The sequence below is a fragment of the Diprion similis genome, chromosome 7, assembly GCF_021155765.1.
Source record: "Diprion similis isolate iyDipSimi1 chromosome 7, iyDipSimi1.1, whole genome shotgun sequence".
Taxonomy (NCBI): Eukaryota; Metazoa; Arthropoda; class Insecta; order Hymenoptera; family Diprionidae; genus Diprion; species Diprion similis.
This window is the reverse complement of record NC_060111.1, coordinates 406432-423749: the sequence shown is the minus strand read 5'-3', so window position 1 is coordinate 423749 and position 17318 is coordinate 406432. Positions and strand designations below refer to the sequence as shown.

Below are 17318 nucleotides of genomic sequence, written 5' to 3'. Positions count from 1 at the left end.
AGCAAAAAAAAAGAAAAAAAAGAAAATTTAACGCTACTGTTCTGGAGTTAAATAAGAATCAGTGAACACAGTGAAATCAGTAATACCCTGCATTCTGAATCTAAACCTACACCTCTGACCCTTCGATTTCTCTGGACGATTGTAAAATCGCTAATGAAACAAATTAATCATGATATATAAAAGTATAATTCATTACTTTCGAAGCTTGTCGAGAACTAGAACCGCTTATAATATATATACATATATAAAATCTACTCTATGAGTTATGCGGAACGCCGAGATATATAGTTTTTAACGACAATGAGTTAAATCTATTTTCGATGTTACATTTTAAGTGGTGGCTGCTGCGCGTCATCAACGTTCCGCCAGTTTCCGGTCCGCTTAAAGGCCACGTGGCGACTCGGACAGAAACTCACCCCGATGTTTCGTCTTCCGGTCGTCTCGTCGGTAATTAAGTCCTTCGAAATAAGAAAGGAAAAAACCAATAAAAAATAAAAAATAAAAAAATTGTTTTCGAATTTTGAAAACCGATGCAATCGCTCCCGTGTATCCTCCTCGTCCCGTTTTTCCGAATCTCCAACTTTTACTTTCGTTACATGATATTCCGGCAGACATACCCATACCAGATACCTATATCGTATAATTCGACATTGCATAACGCATGAGCAGCAACAATCTGATAAGTTCAAACAACATTGTGTAGCGGTGGCATGCGGCGTAACACGCAGTGCCAATACATACACGACAGGTATTTCGCCATGTTCATACATGCGTGCAGTCTAGTAATGTATGTGTGTACACAGTACACATACTACAAAACACGGTGGTAAGGAACTCTCGATCGTTTGGCACGCGACGATTTCTTGCAAATTGCGATCCTCGCCCGGCGAAATACGACGAGGGATCCGATTGGCGTGGATACAAAAAACGGGAAAAAGGGCAGCATATTTTCCGAAGATCATGTACGATACACGGATATTATATTGAAGTAGTACGAAAGTGCGAGGAGAGTGAAATTAAATATTGGCGGGTGCGCGAACGCGCAGCAGCGGAAAAAGGGAATATATTTGCAAGGGAATTTCTCTTTCTTTTTTTTTTAAACTTTCGTTTTGTTTTTTACCACGGCTTTCCACAGCGCGCGAGTATTTTATTCGCACGAAATTTTCGCGATATACATAAGCACATGTTATATATATACACGCCGAGAGTCGGTGGCTTTGGCAAGTGGCCAGACGACACCTTTCCTCTCCTTCTATCTCTCTTTCTCTCTCTCTATCTTTCTTTACGCGCACGCTAGATTTCACGACTAATAAGGATTATAAATTTATGCCAAACGTTGCGGGATTATATTTCACCAATATACATTTGTATGTGTGTATAGGTATACGCACATCGGGTGTCTAGAAACAAGGTGTCCGATTATCTCGATAAAATTGTCATCTCTTTCCTTTCGGTAAGAAAATTGCACACAACGAACATATCGACCGTTATAAAAACGATTTTACATTATAAATTTATAGGTGTATAGGAATGAGGTATATAATATAACACATCTACGTATACTTTAGGGGAAAGAAAACAAGCATAAATATAAATAAAGTAAGTAAAACTACTAACCCTCAGATGCGCAGTATACATGCTGAAAGCTGCAGCAAGCATTCCGCTTATATATATACATACATACCATATATATATATATATATGTATGTATACATGTAATTCAGCCAACGGATTTTAATTGCAATTAGGGCACATATACGCGCGGAGAGGCTGCAACTGCCTGTTACTCACGAGTTTAAGCTGCAGCATTGAAGAAAAAAAGGTTTTTAATATAGTATAAGGTGCTTATACCTACGTATAACGTACCTACTTCTCTACGCGAATGATTTGAAAAATAACGTAGCGAAGGTAGAAATATCATAATTTGCCTCACGGCCGCGAGATCGAGTCAAAACTTATGCATGAAATTTAGTTTCTACAATATTTGCAACGTAAATGCAACGGTGATTAAGCTGTACAAATACTATAAAAAAAATTTGAAAAAAAAAATACGTTTTCCAAATTTTTTGTACGAGAAACCAAAACGATGATCGCGATAATAAATAAAGAATTTCATTTTTCATCTTTTTCTTTTTTCTTGCGTCACCTAAGGGCGCATATTTAATAAGATATAGGTACACACGATAGATTTTGACGCGAGATGAAAAAAGAAAAGATAAAAAAAAATAAATAAAAAAAATACGGTGAGATCTGTTACGGCGGGCGTAAACTGAAACCGCGCTGGGTGCTGCTGCCGTAGGTATAGAGTGCCGTCGAGTCGGTAACTCATTGATGCGAGAGAGAATGTGCGATACATACTATCGTAAATACGTCGCCTATATATACACATATATACATGTATATTCGTAAACACACGTATACGCGTATATAATTATACGTGAGGAAACGAGAATACCAGATCAGCGTCGAAGCTTGCGGAAGTAACGCAGAGGGAGGGAGGGGGGGAGGGGGGTGGGGGGGGGGGGGTGAGATAGTAGGTACAGGTATATGATTTGGAGCAGCTGATGCTGGGGTAATTCAAACAGATTTTCAACGTGTTTAATCATTAATGCAGGAGTTCGCCAGGTGAAAGAGACGCGATGACACACGCGGTATTGGTTGATGTGGAATTAAGTATAATAATTTGGCAAAAGGGGCATCGTCGGGGGGCGGAAGATATTGGGGGTATTTGGAATATATATATAATAAATGCTGTGAGAGTAAGGTAGTATACCTATACTGCACTTCAGGTATTACGAAAAGCGAAAATGCGAATTGGAGAAGAAGAAGAAGAAGAAGAAGAAGAAGAAGAAGAATAAGAAGAAGACAAATGCCGAGCTTACAGACAATTACGCGGATGACACAGTTTTCGTAAAAATAGCACCGGCTATTTCTGGACCTCCGCATAGAATCTAGATAGAATAGCGCTACCACCACCGCGGTATCGTATCGTTATAGTACGTGTCGCGTAGGGAGAGAGTGCTTTGCCTATCTCTATATAAATCTATCTCTATCTATGTAGATCTATGCATGTATCGCAGTTTATAACCAAGCTACGCGCTGCGGAACAAGGCGAAGGCATGCCTGCTTATAACCGTTACCTACCACCACCAACCCACCCTCGCCTCGTCTGCTGCCTCAAACTCCTCGAGCCACTCTATAACGTAACTTTTCGTGTCTACTACTATAGGTTTTACGAATTCATAAATATGCTCTCGGGTCTTCATTTACAACCTCATTTTTCCATCTTCAGTAGGTCCCTCCCCCCCCCCCCCCCCTCTTTTTCCGTTTCTCTTCTCATTTATTATTTTTCTTTCTTTCACATCGCTATACTCATGTGTGTACAGGTACAAAGGTACACACACGTGCGTACACGAAGTTTTATACAACTGGTCGACTGGGTGATAAAGCACAACTTTAAATCGAAAAATCAAAAATTATTTGAATTGTCAAGTAATCGAAGGGTAAATCAAATCACAAGCATTCCTATAGGAATGTATTATATGTATTTGAAAAGATTGCGAACTAAACAAGAAAATATCGATTTTAAGTTGACCTAACGGTGATCGAAAAATCGCAGCTTTGAAAGTGAATAAAAAAAAATATATATAATTCATGTACTTTGGAACAATAAATGGCACATGAAAGGCTCCTTTTCGGTGATCGATGAAAAAGAAAGAGAACTCTGCTCTACCGCCATGTAAAGAGTAATTATTAATTATTATATTAGACCTTGCGCAACGGCGGAATAATAATTAAACAAATCACCTCGAGCAAAATGATGGCTAGTCAGCGCAAGGAGAAGAAAAAAAAGAAGAAGAAGAAGAAGGAAAAAGACGGTTGAATTTAACGATATTGAAGTTGGTAACCTTATCTTCACGAAACATTGGGAAAAGATGACTATATTCTCTTATTTTTTACAACGACATTGAAGGAAGTAAGATTGCTAAATGTGCGTACATTTCGTTCACAATAATGGTTCACCGAATTTCAAACAATTTCAAAATGGCGAAATAACGGTTTTTCCTCAATAAAAATCGTCGTTACAATGACGTTGCTAACTTCGACATGACTGAATTCGGGCCCATCCGAATCGTCCGATGACGCGCGAGAGCTCGAAGCTAAAAAGTCGGGCAACCCGAGATTAGTCAGCCGACGAAACGAAGAAGAATCGGTCAGCGGTAGCTAGTTAATAGATTACGTTTCTCCTGCTTCCCCCATTCTTATCCCCTCTGTCGTCTTTAAATTCGAAAGAAGAATGCAACGGAAGCGAGAAAACACGAACAACATCCCTCCCTGCCTTGCACCTGCCGGTGACGTAATTCGTTCGGCCCTTTAAATATCCACGACGACGGTTAAATCCCTCTGTCAATGCACCTCCCCCCCCCCCCCTCGCTTGCGTGTGGTGGTGAGGCCACGTGAATGAAACAGCAGCAGAGGCCCTTTAAATGCAACAGCTTATACCTGCCCTTGTCAAAGAATTCCTCATCGGCCAGAGTATCTCGTCGAGAAACCGGTGCCGCTGTCAAAACTCTCGTAAATTGTGAATAATGATTATTATTTTTTTGTTCTTTTATTTTGACAAGGAGGAGGGGGGAGAGGGGGGTGCGATATTTTAAAACGATGAAAATTAATATACATTATACGGGGGGGGGGTCAGGTTTCTGTGACTTTTGACGTTTCGTTACTCGAGCTTTCGGAAGGAAGAATCGACACGACGCGTGATTCTCGCGTTCTCGATGAGTTCGTGTACTTTTTGAGTTGAACGAAAAGTCGTGAGCAAAAGAGAGAGGAAAGAAAAAAAGAAAGACCGCGATGAGAACGACGATAAGAAAGACGAATGAAAGGTAAGAGAGAGAAAAACGCGAATGATACACTGATTTCGAACGTTTTGTAAACAGGCAATAGATACCCGTGGCGTCCGTTGGCAGGTGACAAAATTTTGCGATTGAAAATGAAAAATTTAACGTGTTGTTAAAGCGACGATCGTAGGGCGAGAGTATGTCGATAATCATCGGCTGGTCGGAGTTTGTTTACCGAACGACACCGTCGACGGTAACATCGCGACCATTTTACGCGAAAACTATTCTAAAATCGCGTTTATAAAACGCGAAATTAATATCGTTCGGTGGAAGAAACAACGGACGGTGAGGAGGGTAGCGTAACGATAGGCAAGAGAGAGAGAGAGAGAGAGAGAGTGACACAAAGGTGATACCTAGATGACAAAGCGTTCGTGTGTTGTACTACTTACGACGGTTGGTCTCCAGGTTTGGTTAGGTCCCCTCCTGGCAGCACTGAAACGATCACACGAGTCACACAATAAAAATTAAAACCCCGCACGAAACAAACCACCGCGCACAGCATCCACATTCCACCATGGGAATCTGCGGGCCGCGAAACACATTTGAGATAAAGATAAATCCGCGGATGAAATGTAGTGCGCGTGTCGCGCGCGCTACTCTCCCTTTGGTTCGTTCGTACAATGTAGGTACTGGTTGTACAACATATACGGATTGTAAATATCGAATGGCGCGAGGCGAGGGGGGGGAAAGCGGGGGGCGAACGAAGGAACAGCGACGGAGGGCTGATCGCTCTGGTCAGCTGTAAATAGGCGTACGAACAGCTGGCTTGGATCCGCTCTCGTTGTTATTTTACCGCGACGTTGACGCGGTTGTCGGACGACGATGCGACGCAGGCAGCGTTTAATCGACGCAAAATGGGAAAGTAGGTATCCCCGCTGGTCGCGCGCGACTCGGAGAAGCGAAGCGGCGGCGCGCAGTGGCGTAGCAGTACAAGTACACACACATGCAAGAGTGGAAAACCGAAGCCGAACGGCGGCGCCGCCGCCGCACGCAGCCTTAGAGCCAGAGCCAGTGGAGGCAGTTCTGGAAGTGACGTCACACGCAACCCAACATGGCCGACGCTAAACAACGTAAACATAGTGGCGAGTACGAGAGCACGGATGCTGGTGAGTTTTAACCAATTATTAACCTATGTTGCTAAGGAAATTCGGTCGAAACCGTCGCCTTTCGACGTCGCCGAGACTCCCGAGTCCTCGGAAACGTACGAAACGGTTGAGGGAGCGCGAGGCGGACGAAAATACCGAGCATCGAGTGGCTCCAGCTGTATTCTGCAACATCACTCCGATGTTTTGTTCCCCCTTGTTTTTTTTCCCTCCCCCCCTGCCCCCCTCGCCGAGCCTCGCGTCGCGATCTCCTACACCTTCGAATCGACGATACGTTAACCTCGAAATTCGTCGACGAGTCGCGACGGCCGAAGAAACGACGAAGGTTATAACGTTCCTCCTGCTCCTGTCAGCTCGTTGTTCGGCCTTGCGAATACAGGTTAGCAGCCCTCATTTCCCGTCACTGATCGCTCGACGCCAGACTTTTCATTACATTGGCGGGTTTCGCGAGCCTCTCGATCCGTTCATTTCATCCCTTATAACCAGCCAACGAACCTTCTCTGTCATAATGTCATCGCTCCACGCAGCAGGTCGGATTGTGTAGGGTGAAATTCCGAAGGCACCTACGACGCATGACAGATGTCCCGGCATGTGCTGCCACCTTCGCGAATTAATCCGGAACTAGATTTCCCGTGCGAACGAAGTTGACTGACGTAGGCGGTAATTTAGAATCACGTATACATCGTGTATGTTTTTTTTTTTTGCAAGAGACTTCGATCACCAAATCACTTTGCATTTCGTCTCGAATACGTTTCGTCGAGACTCTTTTAAACGATTAGCCGCATACCTTCGGTCAACGTCCACGATGATTCCTGCGATCGCCGAATTTTTTTGCTACGTTGTATGCTAATGTTTAAAAAAATCCTGCCCCTGGTAACGTTCTATCTTTTTGTTTCCACACTTGCGAAGAGTTTAAAGTCCTTTGATTCCATGATGTAATTCGGTCCGCGCGAACGATCCAATTTCAGGCATCAAAGTTCGATCAATCACTCGGACAGATACTCGATATTGATGCAATCTTGCGGTTATTAAATTTTATCAACTCTCTTAAAACCGGCACCCCAGGCATTGACATTTTCCCCGTTTCGCCGCACGCTGCTATTTCATCCGTTCATTTATTCTCGGAATTAATTCTTCGCTCCCTCCTTACCTCCCGTTTCTTTCCTCCCCAGAGAAATCGTTTGCCCCATGCGAATTTTCCACTTTCCATTAATTCGTTCCGCGGCAATTAAGATATTTCGCAGCAGCGATGGGCCGGGCGGAAGTATCAGACTGACTTAAAAGGGACGGCGGCGACGAGAACGGGTGTCCGTTCCGAGGCAGCAGCGGCACATCGAATCGTTCCAATTCCTTAAATTACCCCGAGAATATTGAAGAGAAAATATTATTCCCTCCACTCTAAATAACATATCTCATATATCTCTGTATAATATTGCTCGTATTTGTACCCGCGACTCGTTTCCCGCAGTAAAAACAAAAACGAGATTCGCTTTGCTCTCTTAGTGCTTCGTTACATTTTCGCCGATCATTCATCGAGGCTTGACAACCTTACCTATAAATATTCCACGATAATTACTCTAATCAGGTGTCAATCGATGAGGAACGGGGGAGGCTCGGTACAGCAAACGAAACCGCGAATAGGTGAAACGGGTCACAGCGACGGAGGAGGAAGGAGAAGCGCAAACTCGTTAGTGACGAGGTGTAACTACCTACACGAATTGTAGGATATATACGCGATGGTTAATGTACGCTCATTCTATATATGATGTCTGATCACATGCATGCGAGATACGCACGATAAACGAAACGCGTGACTAATCCCCAGAGCGTCGTCGTCGTAAGATTTCACGAGGAAGAATCCTCGGAGAGACGAAGGGCACTAGGTGACGGGTACGAGGTGGAGATATGTTTGAATTTTGTAGATACTCGTAATAATTTTTCAATTTTTTTCAAAATTTTACACAGAGTTTTCGTAGAGTCTTGGGGGGAAAAAGGAGGAAATAATTGCGACCAGAATTACAGTTAACGCTGAATGTATACATGCGATGAAGGCGTCAGGACGATTATAAATATAGTTTCGCGGTTGTCAACGTTGAGCGACGGATAGATGCAAAATGATGGATTGTAGAGGAGCGAGAAACAGGGATAAAATGGTTCTGAAATTTTTGTCAAGTGTAAGAATTTTTGGCCGCCACCAAGATCATGGCAGGCGGCCGACATCCGAAATCCCGAACTGTGCCAAATTATATACAGTGAGTATTATTTCCGTCTCATCTGCCGAAATTCTCGAGTGTTCGGAACCTCGTCGGACGATCAGTGCGAAGAGACCGCGGGTTGGCAGTATAAGTTAAGTAGCGATTAGTAACGAGGCAGCAATAATTCTCGGCGTGAATAAGCGCTCAATTGACACCATAAAAATCATCTACTCGACGAGCGCGAATGGTAGTCGGTCGTGTCGAGGGTCTTTCGTGCAGCGGCTGCTGCTAGGCTGGTCCGGAAAATGCAGAGTGAAAGACGCGTCAAGCCGCGAGAAAATCCGCGGGACGGTCGAAGGAAGGTGAAACCAAAGAGGGACCGAAGTTCCGGCCCAAAAACAGGACCCAGGAAAATCCAAGGGGTCGATGAGGACCCCGTGAAAAAATCCTTCGACATTCAGGAACCGGGCATTGCTGGTACATGTAATGCATACGATAGGGATAATTATGTAACCGCATGTATTGCTCATATGTTAAGCCGAGTTACTTATACAAAATTTATATTGCATCGCGATTCGTATTTTTATTTATTCAGCTTTTCTCCTCGAATGCGGAAGCGTTTGCGGCGGAAAATGACGAACTTATCTGTTAATACGGTCTGTCTGAATGTTAATTCATTGAACGATACTGCCGATCGCTGAGTCACTCTCGGCTGCGAATATTCAAACATATCCCTCAATATACATATATGTATTATTTGCTAACCATGCCCCCGGTGTTACAGACAGACACACACACACACGCACACTTGTCACTCTCTTCTTTCGCTAGACTGTAAAATTTCTCTCAGCTATACACCAGCGGCGATACGTATAAATTAATGTACAAAGCGAAAGAACGCATAAATAATAGAAAGGAATGGCGAAAATCAAGACTTGACAAAAACAAGAAGGAAAGCTTAATCTACACGCCGGTGTTGTATAGGGTTCACATTGCCCGGGGCGTTAACACTCTAATTTACCCACGAGATTGCTTTCACTTTCGCTGCATTATGAGGAGAGCGTTATATTGGGTACTCGATTTAAAGTATAACCGCAATTGAATATAACCAAAATTGTTGACAACGATCCAAGATCTTACGAATACAGATAGAGGAAGGATCGTTTTCTGTAACGCAAACTGTAAACCGACCGTCATCGCAAGTGCAGTTGTATCTTTCAACGTCCATCTGACTACGGGTTTTTACGTTATACGTACACAAAAATCCGTCTGTCTATTACGCGCAGGACACCCACGTAAGCGTATACAATACACGTGAATTTTTTCGGAATTACAAATACGCCGGAACTAAGGAATGGAATAGATTTCGTTTCATGTATAATAACATGTCCGTATCGTATGGATATTCTAGAAGTATAACAACGGTGATCGAGATGTAAACTCTGGCGTGATGCCGTGACGGTGCGGCTCGGGTACGTAAGATGTGGTATAATAAACGCGAAAACGAGAGATCGCTGAGCTGAAATAGATTTTTTTTCTCACGAAGAAAAATAAGAACAGTCTGGGAGGAATGGAGTATACATGTTGTACCTACTGCTTTCAGCTGTGAAATCACCGATGACATCGCTCGACGAAAATGTCAACCGCATACTGCGAAGAAGCAGGGAGGCTCAAAAAGGTAGGGGTCAATTCTTGTATTCCTCATCTTACTTTATTCCATTCCATGATGGCCTGCACCGGCCAGGAAAAAACCTGGAAATGTCAGGGAATTAAGAAATGGGCAACTGAAAGGACATTCGGGGAAAAACTATATTAATGACATTTATGCGATTATGGCGTATGGAATCATTTGAAAAAATCCTGATTCAAGTGTATCAACTACCTTAAATTGCCTTATAAAATTATTTTCGAACATTTTTAGTGACTTTCAAAATTTTATTTCAATCTATTTTAGTATAGTTTGATTTCTTGGTTACAATTTTTTGTAAAAATGAGAGTGAGAGAGAGAGAGAAAGATAAAGAATCTCCCAGCTCTAGAATAGAATAGAAAATATTTTCATTTGCAATCTGGAAAGTCATAATCGGCTCTGTGGGCTTAGAAAATTCGGGAGATCGAGAGAGGATAGAGAGGCTCTCGATGGAGGAACCGGAGGTTGGCGATGGACGGGAAGTGGGCAAGCCCGTCCAGGTGGTACTTGCCCATCCTGACCATACTTTTGAGCTCGACGAAGACGCCCTGGAGGAGATCCTCGTCCAGGACGATATTAAGGACCGGAGCGTCGTCGTCGTATCCGTTGCTGGAGCCTTTAGAAAAGGCAAGAGCTTCCTGCTCGACTTCTTCCTTCGCTACATGAACACCAAGGTCAGTATTTAAGGAGAAAATCGGCATTTCCAACACGCCCTTTCCAGACGGTTGAACCATCGTTTATGCTTTGTATAATACACCCTCATTTTCTGTAACGAACTTCTGGTATATAAACGCGAGTTACCTCCACCGTGCATTTGATTCGGATAATTTCGGCGCATGCAGGGGTAGCAGGTGTTTGTTCAAAGAGTTCGCAATTAACTACCCCATTATTCTGAGGTGTATTTGAACTCGTTGAGCATGTTCACGTGTAGCTACACCCTTACCACCTCGTCGGATACAGGATCTCGTTTAATGTCGCATGTACAACGTAATTCGCCCTGCCTGGAAGTACACATCGCGCGGAGACGAAGGGGACACCGTGAAACACTCCATTACACCAAACAATCGGCGATCAGTCATTCCGTAGAGTTTAGTCAATCATTCGTCGTTCCCACGTGACGTTTTCACGTCCATAGGCACCCCTTCCGTGTGATACTTAATCACGTCTTCGTCATTCAATTAATAAGGAAACCCGTTTCCGTTCCATGTTCCATCATTGATGTGGGAAATTTCCATCACGTCGACCTGCCTCTCGCACACTTGATCACCGACAGTATAATCTAAATATTGAAACGGACTCGTGGCTGGGGGCGGACGAAGATCCCTTGGATGGTTTTTCGTGGAGGGGAGGATCCGAGCGGGACACTACCGGGATTTTAATGTGGTCGAAAGTGTTCAAAGGGACGCTTCCCAGCGGCGAGAAGGTTGCCATTATACTGATGGACACACAAGGAGCTTTCGACAGTCAATCGACGGTCAGGGATTGCGCGACGGTTTTCGCCTTGAGCACCATGCTGTCTTCGGTACAGATATACAATCTATCGCAAAATATCCAGGAGGATGATCTTCAGCATTTACAACTGTTCACCGAGTACGGTAGATTGGCTTTGGAAAAGTCGGGCAGCACACCATTCCAGAGATTACAGTTCTTGGTGAGGGACTGGAGTTTCCCTTACGAGGCTGACTACGGGGCTGAAGGGGGTAAAAAGATACTCCAGAGAAGACTGGAGATATCGAACAGACAACATCCCGAGTTGCAGAGCTTGAGGAGACACATTAAATCCTGTTTCTCAGACATATCATGCTTCCTTATGCCTCATCCCGGGCTCAAAGTTGCCACAAATCCAAATTTCGACGGTAGATTAGCGGAAATTGAATCTGAGTTTAAAGTTCAACTACAGACGTTAGTACCGATGCTACTTGCGCCGGAAAATTTAGTTACTAAAAAAATTGACGGTCAAGTTGTCAAAGCCAGAGACCTGTTAGAGTACTTCAAGAGTTACATTAAAATTTACAAAGGAGACGAGCTTCCCGAACCGAAGAGTATGCTTGTGGTAAGATTATTTTCCTCCTCAAGTATAAGTAGTTCAATTTTATCGATGCTCCAACGATTACAAATGGAACTACTCAACGTACACCGTCTTGATAATAATTCATTAATTTCCAACCAGGCAACGGCTGAGGCGAATAACTTGTCCGCAGTAGCCGAAGCAAAAGATCTGTACTCGCAGATGATGGAAAATGTCTGCGGGGGTGCCAAACCATTTTTGGCAACAGCTCACCTCGAGTCTGAGCACCAGAGATGCGTCGATAGGGCGCTCTATCAGTTCTCTAATAAACGGAAAATGGGAGGCGACGAGTTCAGTCAAACTTACATGGAAAAATTACAAAAGGTAAACTTGATATCTACGCATCGACGAGGGAACTCATCTTTTACGCGGTTCTCTTTTTTTCTACTCATTTTTCTGCAGGACATGGATGAATCGTTCCAACAATTCAAGGCGCACAACGAAAGTAAAAATATATTCAAGGCTGCCCGAACGCCGGCAGTGTTTTTCGCCATTGCCGTAACTATGTACATCCTTTCCGGAGTATTCGGCTTGGTCGGTCTCTACACCATTGCGAATATTTGTAATCTTGTCATGGGTATCGGACTCTTAACGCTGGTGCTGTGGGCTTACATCAGGTTCGTATATCCTAATTTTTTTATTTTATCCAAGCGACTCATACTGAAGAGGCGTGATCGAACCACAACGTGCGTATCTTGTTACAGGTACAGTGGAGAACTTCGAGAGCTTGGAACACAAATAGATGAATTAGCAAGTGCCATTTGGGAAAATGTAAGTAATATTCAATCCTTACTAAGTTTACCTTCTTCAATTCAAAAAAATTAATATCAATTGATAAAACCAACTAACATGTATATACTCAAAGTACCAGAGGCAAGAGTTGGCTCGCTTGTTCAACGGAACGCGTTCAAATTTTGATAACATATTTAACCACGAAATTAAATAATTCGATGGTGAGATCCTTGAATGAGAATCACAGGAATTGATGGGTTTGAAATGTCTAAAAAAAAACGCTGGTATCAGTGAAAGCTAATCAAATGACAGTCTTCTGCTTTTTGACTAACATATAGGATTTTCTTGTTCCAACAGGCCTGGCTATGTGTACATCTCATTCACAGGTTGAGATACATAATCCTTTCCATATTTTTTGTTTTTATATGCTCCATCCCTTCCTTCGCCCTTATTCGTAACTATCTTCGCGAGCATCGCAAAGTCTGATCCCACGCTTCCTTTTTCATTCGCTATTTATTCAAGGTTTATATCGCTCTCGAATGAAATTCTCGCCATTGATTTATAATGCTTTAAACGTAGTTTATGGTACTATTTGCAGCCTGTTTTTACTTATGTTTCGCAAATTTGTACAAATTATGTTTATCCTAGCCTTTTACTCCTGCATTTTTGTTGATGATTTATTATCATATTATAATTATATATCCCCGACACTAACACGCGCGCCTCCTTTGAAAGGAATCAACGATTAGGAAAGGTACAGTTCACTTGTTATGTTCAAAGTTTAGAACGATGTATTGAAATATATGATGAGTAGAAAAATAACTGTAGACAAAAATTAATTTTGAACGACCAAACGTGAACGGTCATGTACGAATGATAATATTTTTAACATTCTAGTTCATGAAACCGCTTTATCAACAGTTCGTGGAGAAGTCAGTATCCGTAGCTGTCGCGCAGGCTGCTGAGATGGCTACAAATTCGACGTTAAGTGCCAACGGCAAGCCTAAAATATCGTAACTTTCATTCCCTTAATTATGTTTCGCCCGGTAGGAAATACAAAAAAAATGAATACATATAAAGCATGAGAAGAAAAATATAAAGCTAACAAAGCATACTACAATAATGCAATTTTACAAAAGAAGAAAGAAGGAAAAAACTTATTTTTGGCATGACTAAAATTCAGATTCCATACAATTATTATCAAACAAGCTGTGAAATTTTTAAAGGCTATATGTCACAGGAATAACACAGTGGCAATGAAGAGGTCAACCTATGATAGTTGTGAATGTATGTACAGTATACTCTGATAGTTAATCAATGTCAGATTGTTAAAATTATGGTTATTATTACAATCTATGATCATTGCTATTATATTGTTATAGAAATAAAATCTTGTACCAATAAGCAGTGCTATTATTGTAGGTTGGTCAAAGATGATTACTTTTTACTACTGAACCAGGCGGGATTTGTTTTCCGTCATAGTACATTGCCGGTAGTAGACATAAAAATCAAAGCATATTTGACCGTGCTACGAATAATATCTGGTTCATACGTTATTTTTGTTGCTTTTTGTAATACAAGTTTTGTGATATTTATACTGCAACATACGCAACAGTAACTCCTTTGAGATTATTCAGTTTTTTTTTTTTTTTTAACTTTCTTCTAACTTGATGGGAGAAATTCCTGATAAAATGAATCGTAATTAATACTTCCACAAATAAAATTGAACTGACCTGAATGTCACAAAGCTTTGTTTAAATTCTGTGGCTCTCGGTAAATAACACCGAGCTCAAAATTATGTCATAAAAGTTTCTAATTGACAGATAACATTATTAGATTCTCTCTCTCTCTCTCTCTCTCTCTCTCTATTTATGTATTTATATAGGCATCTATACTCTGTTCCAAAATAATGTAGCATATTTTTTTGCTGGTAACTGTCTTGCCATGTATTTTACATACAACGCCTTGTGACGCTATTTTAGCATTGATTTTGATTACTCGTTTGTACATTGCGGTGGTTTTTTTTCGTTTTTTTTTTCATCATTTTTAATTATGTTCATACGTATATGCAAATATTTGCATCGATTATTTACTCAACACGTGTAATCAGTATTTTTTAGATCACCATTCTTGAATGAGATTTTATAAAATTCCTTGGTATGCTTTATTTAAACGAGGAAACACCTTTGTACGACGAATGCTGTTTTTAACAACTTAGGGTACACAAGGTTTTTATTAGAAATTAATTCTTAGTCAATAGAACAAAAGCTCAATAACAAGTGCTAATTGAATAAAGTAAACCGTCGGGAGGATTTTTTATCAAACAATTGTAAAAATGATAAAGCATAAACTTTTTTAAATGGTGATGGCACATACATTTTTTCCTTACATATATTACTCATGTGATTTTAATAGTTTCTTTGGTACTGCATTAATTTATTACAGGGAAATTTTTATCGTTTTGTAATTCCGTTCTTGAATTTGCTAAGATATTGGCCACAGTAACGATGACTTGCTTAATTACTTATCTGAAAGTGAGCCTGTAGCGTGTTTGAAAGTTTAAGTAGTACCTTAAGGTTTATTTGCAAAAATGTAGAGCAGACTCGTTAGTCCGAATGTGTAAGTAATCGATAAGCAAGTCCTTAAGCAAGGTGCCATTATTTAAGTTGAAAATATATATTACACATCTACGCCTCAAAGGGAATATGATTAGTTCTTGATTCATTGCGTTAAAATCCTACAAGAATAAGTGAAAAAATCTCTACTTAAATTGTAGCCATACAAGTTTGGGCACGAGATATCTGAAGAGAATATTTTCGTCAGTAAAGTTTCGACTCTTCTCCCATACTCTTGATTTACATACGTCTGCGATAACTCGAATGTCTTATTTTGCGATCCAATGTGTCATAATTTTGAAGCGCTTGCAATAACTTAATACAGCGAATTAATATGGATAAAATTATCTCACACAAGGGGAATAATGATTGATTTTCATTATATTCGTATGTGAAATCAGGAGTAAAATATTGTTGCGAATTAAGTTACGTTCCAATTGTTTGTTATTATATTAGAAATAAATGCGTATTTTTGTAATTATGACAGATGTGATTTAATAAAGGTGAAGCCTTACGGATTATGTACCGAAGCTTTGTTAACAGAAATCATTAGGGGGTAACCATGGTTGAATAAAATGAATTGTTTATATAAATTGAAAAAGTACTGATTATTACATTATAATTACAAATCAGGTATTTAGTGGATTGTTTTATTACACAAGCGACATACTATCAGGCGATGACGTCGGTCATTCGCATACGTGAAACATTTTCTTCACCATATTGTCGTACTTCTTCTGAGCTTCGTAAACTTTTCTCCTATAAACGTGAAGTCTTTCTTTTGCAGCTGAATTTTTTGGCTGGAATCCGACGACTTTTTCCATGTCTGTCAAGGCTCGTTCGTAATCCCCTTGATTTTCTCGGGCTACAGCTCGTCTGTAGAGTGCTTTGACGTTGTTCCCATCCCTTTCGAGAACCTTGTGGCAGAGGGAAACTGTGTGCTCAAAGTTTTTCCGTATCAGGTGACACTCCGCCATGTTGTTGTACAAGATCCTCCTAAGATTTTCTACGTCATGTCTGAGCGGTTCTTCTATATCGTCCTCACAGATGGGTTCCAAACTGATTAGGATCTTACAAGCTTTGCTAAATTTCCAAAAGGCATCAACGATTCTTGACGACTTATAAAGGCGCACCCCTGCTTCTTTGTAACGCGACGCCACGTCGTACTTCTCTTTTGACGACCATTCCCAAATCGGTGCGTGCATCTCACAGACTAACAATTTTATCCTAAACGATAGGCAAAAAGCGTCGTCTAATTTCATTCTTACCAAACTCTGCTCCCCAGTGAACATCGTTTGAATCGTCCTCTCGATATACTCGTCTACCCTACATTCTGCATCTCCGATAGTTGTCGTCACTTCTCCTGTTGACGATGGCCTAATGTAATCGCTGTGTATAGTTTCAGGATTGTCGGACAACCCCGATGAGTTTACGTCCTCGATTCTAACACTGCATCTGGAACGTTCCGTGGGCTTCTTTGAAAATTTTCCAGGGACCAAAATTTCTTTCTCAATACTGCTGTCCGCCGACTCCCAAACTACCGTCATGATCGTGACCCACTTTTTGAATACAATTTCGTAATATTACCCGTGTGATTCTTGACAAGCGGCAAGAGTATCAGTCACCGTTTTCTTAACCTATAAGCAACTCTTTGACGTAAAGAATCGATCGAATCACTGAATTCGTCGCTTTTACAATGACATGGTCGTATAGAAGGGATTATTATTCACCTACGGATATCGCTGAATTCTTTCAAGGCGAGAAGCACGCTCGACAAACGATCAAACTTTGGCGACGATGACAGCGGCGTGCGATTATAGATGTCAACACTCAACTGGTGTGCGTGCTTTGTCCATATGATGCACGTGCAGACTGCAGATACGCTTTAACGGAATGAATCGTTTCTGAATGATAACTGATAAGTGAGCATTTCACAGAATTTAACGGAAAAACTGAGAGAATTACGTCTCCCAGGTTATGCGAATATCTGTCATTCATCGATGTAACAAAACAGTT

At 41.4% G+C, this 17318-nt stretch overlaps 3 protein-coding genes across 10 annotated transcripts in view; 1 reads left to right on the top strand and 2 right to left on the bottom strand.

The window, feature by feature from the left end:
- Positions 1-5554, bottom strand: part of LOC124408381 — a 164644-nt gene extending 159090 nt beyond the window's left edge. For 4 of the 5 annotated variants that reach the window (XM_046885284.1, XM_046885286.1, XM_046885289.1 and 1 more), the window contains exon 1: positions 5291-5554. The gene's annotated coding sequence lies outside the window, so the exon portion shown is untranslated. The remainder of the gene's footprint in view (positions 1-5290) is intronic. The other variant, XM_046885291.1, reaches the window with a different exon arrangement.
- A 291-nt stretch (positions 5555-5845) lies between these two features.
- Positions 5846-15823, top strand: LOC124408368 (atlastin). 4 transcript variants are annotated; one of them, XR_006929411.1, is made up of 9 exons: positions 5846-6007; positions 9803-9877; positions 10299-10561; positions 11161-11940; positions 12058-12279; positions 12358-12572; positions 12660-12726; positions 13045-13441; positions 13585-15823. XR_006929411.1 is itself a non-coding variant. In XM_046885261.1 (8 exons), exons 1-8 carry the CDS (start codon positions 8505-8507, stop codon positions 13702-13704), a joined length of 1914 nt encoding a protein of 637 aa, XP_046741217.1. In that variant the 5' UTR covers positions 8045-8504; the 3' UTR covers positions 13705-15823. The 4 variants fall into 4 exon arrangements, 1 of the variants encoding a protein (XP_046741217.1); XR_006929410.1 differs by lacking the exon at positions 5846-6007 and adding an exon at positions 8031-8676; XR_006929412.1 differs by lacking the exon at positions 9803-9877 and having other exon boundaries at positions 5874-6007.
- LOC124408371 (FK506-binding protein-like) lies at positions 15603-17134 on the bottom strand. The gene has a single exon (XM_046885268.1). The coding sequence runs from the start codon at positions 16847-16849 to the stop codon at positions 15992-15994; it is 858 nt and encodes a 285-aa protein (XP_046741224.1). The 5' UTR covers positions 16850-17134; the 3' UTR covers positions 15603-15991.
- Between the last annotated feature and the right edge of the window lie 184 nt (positions 17135-17318).

What these genes read in the sequence shown, in the direction of transcription:
- LOC124408368 (XM_046885261.1), top strand. Translation starts at nt 8,505, where the DNA reads ATGCAGAGTGAAAGACGCGTCAAGCCGCGAGAAAATCCGCGGGACGGT. An exon ending in TTCGCTACATGAACACCAAG is followed by an intron (nt 10,562 to 11,160) that starts GTCAGTATTTAA and finishes GATCACCGACAG; the next exon opens with TATAATCTAAATATTGAAAC. An exon ending in CAAGTGCCATTTGGGAAAAT is followed by an intron (nt 12,727 to 13,584) that starts GTAAGTAATATT and finishes TTAACATTCTAG; the next exon opens with TTCATGAAACCGCTTTATCA.
- LOC124408371 (XM_046885268.1), bottom strand. Translation starts at nt 16,849, where the DNA reads ATGACGGTAGTTTGGGAGTCGGCGGACAGCAGTATTGAGAAAGAAATT.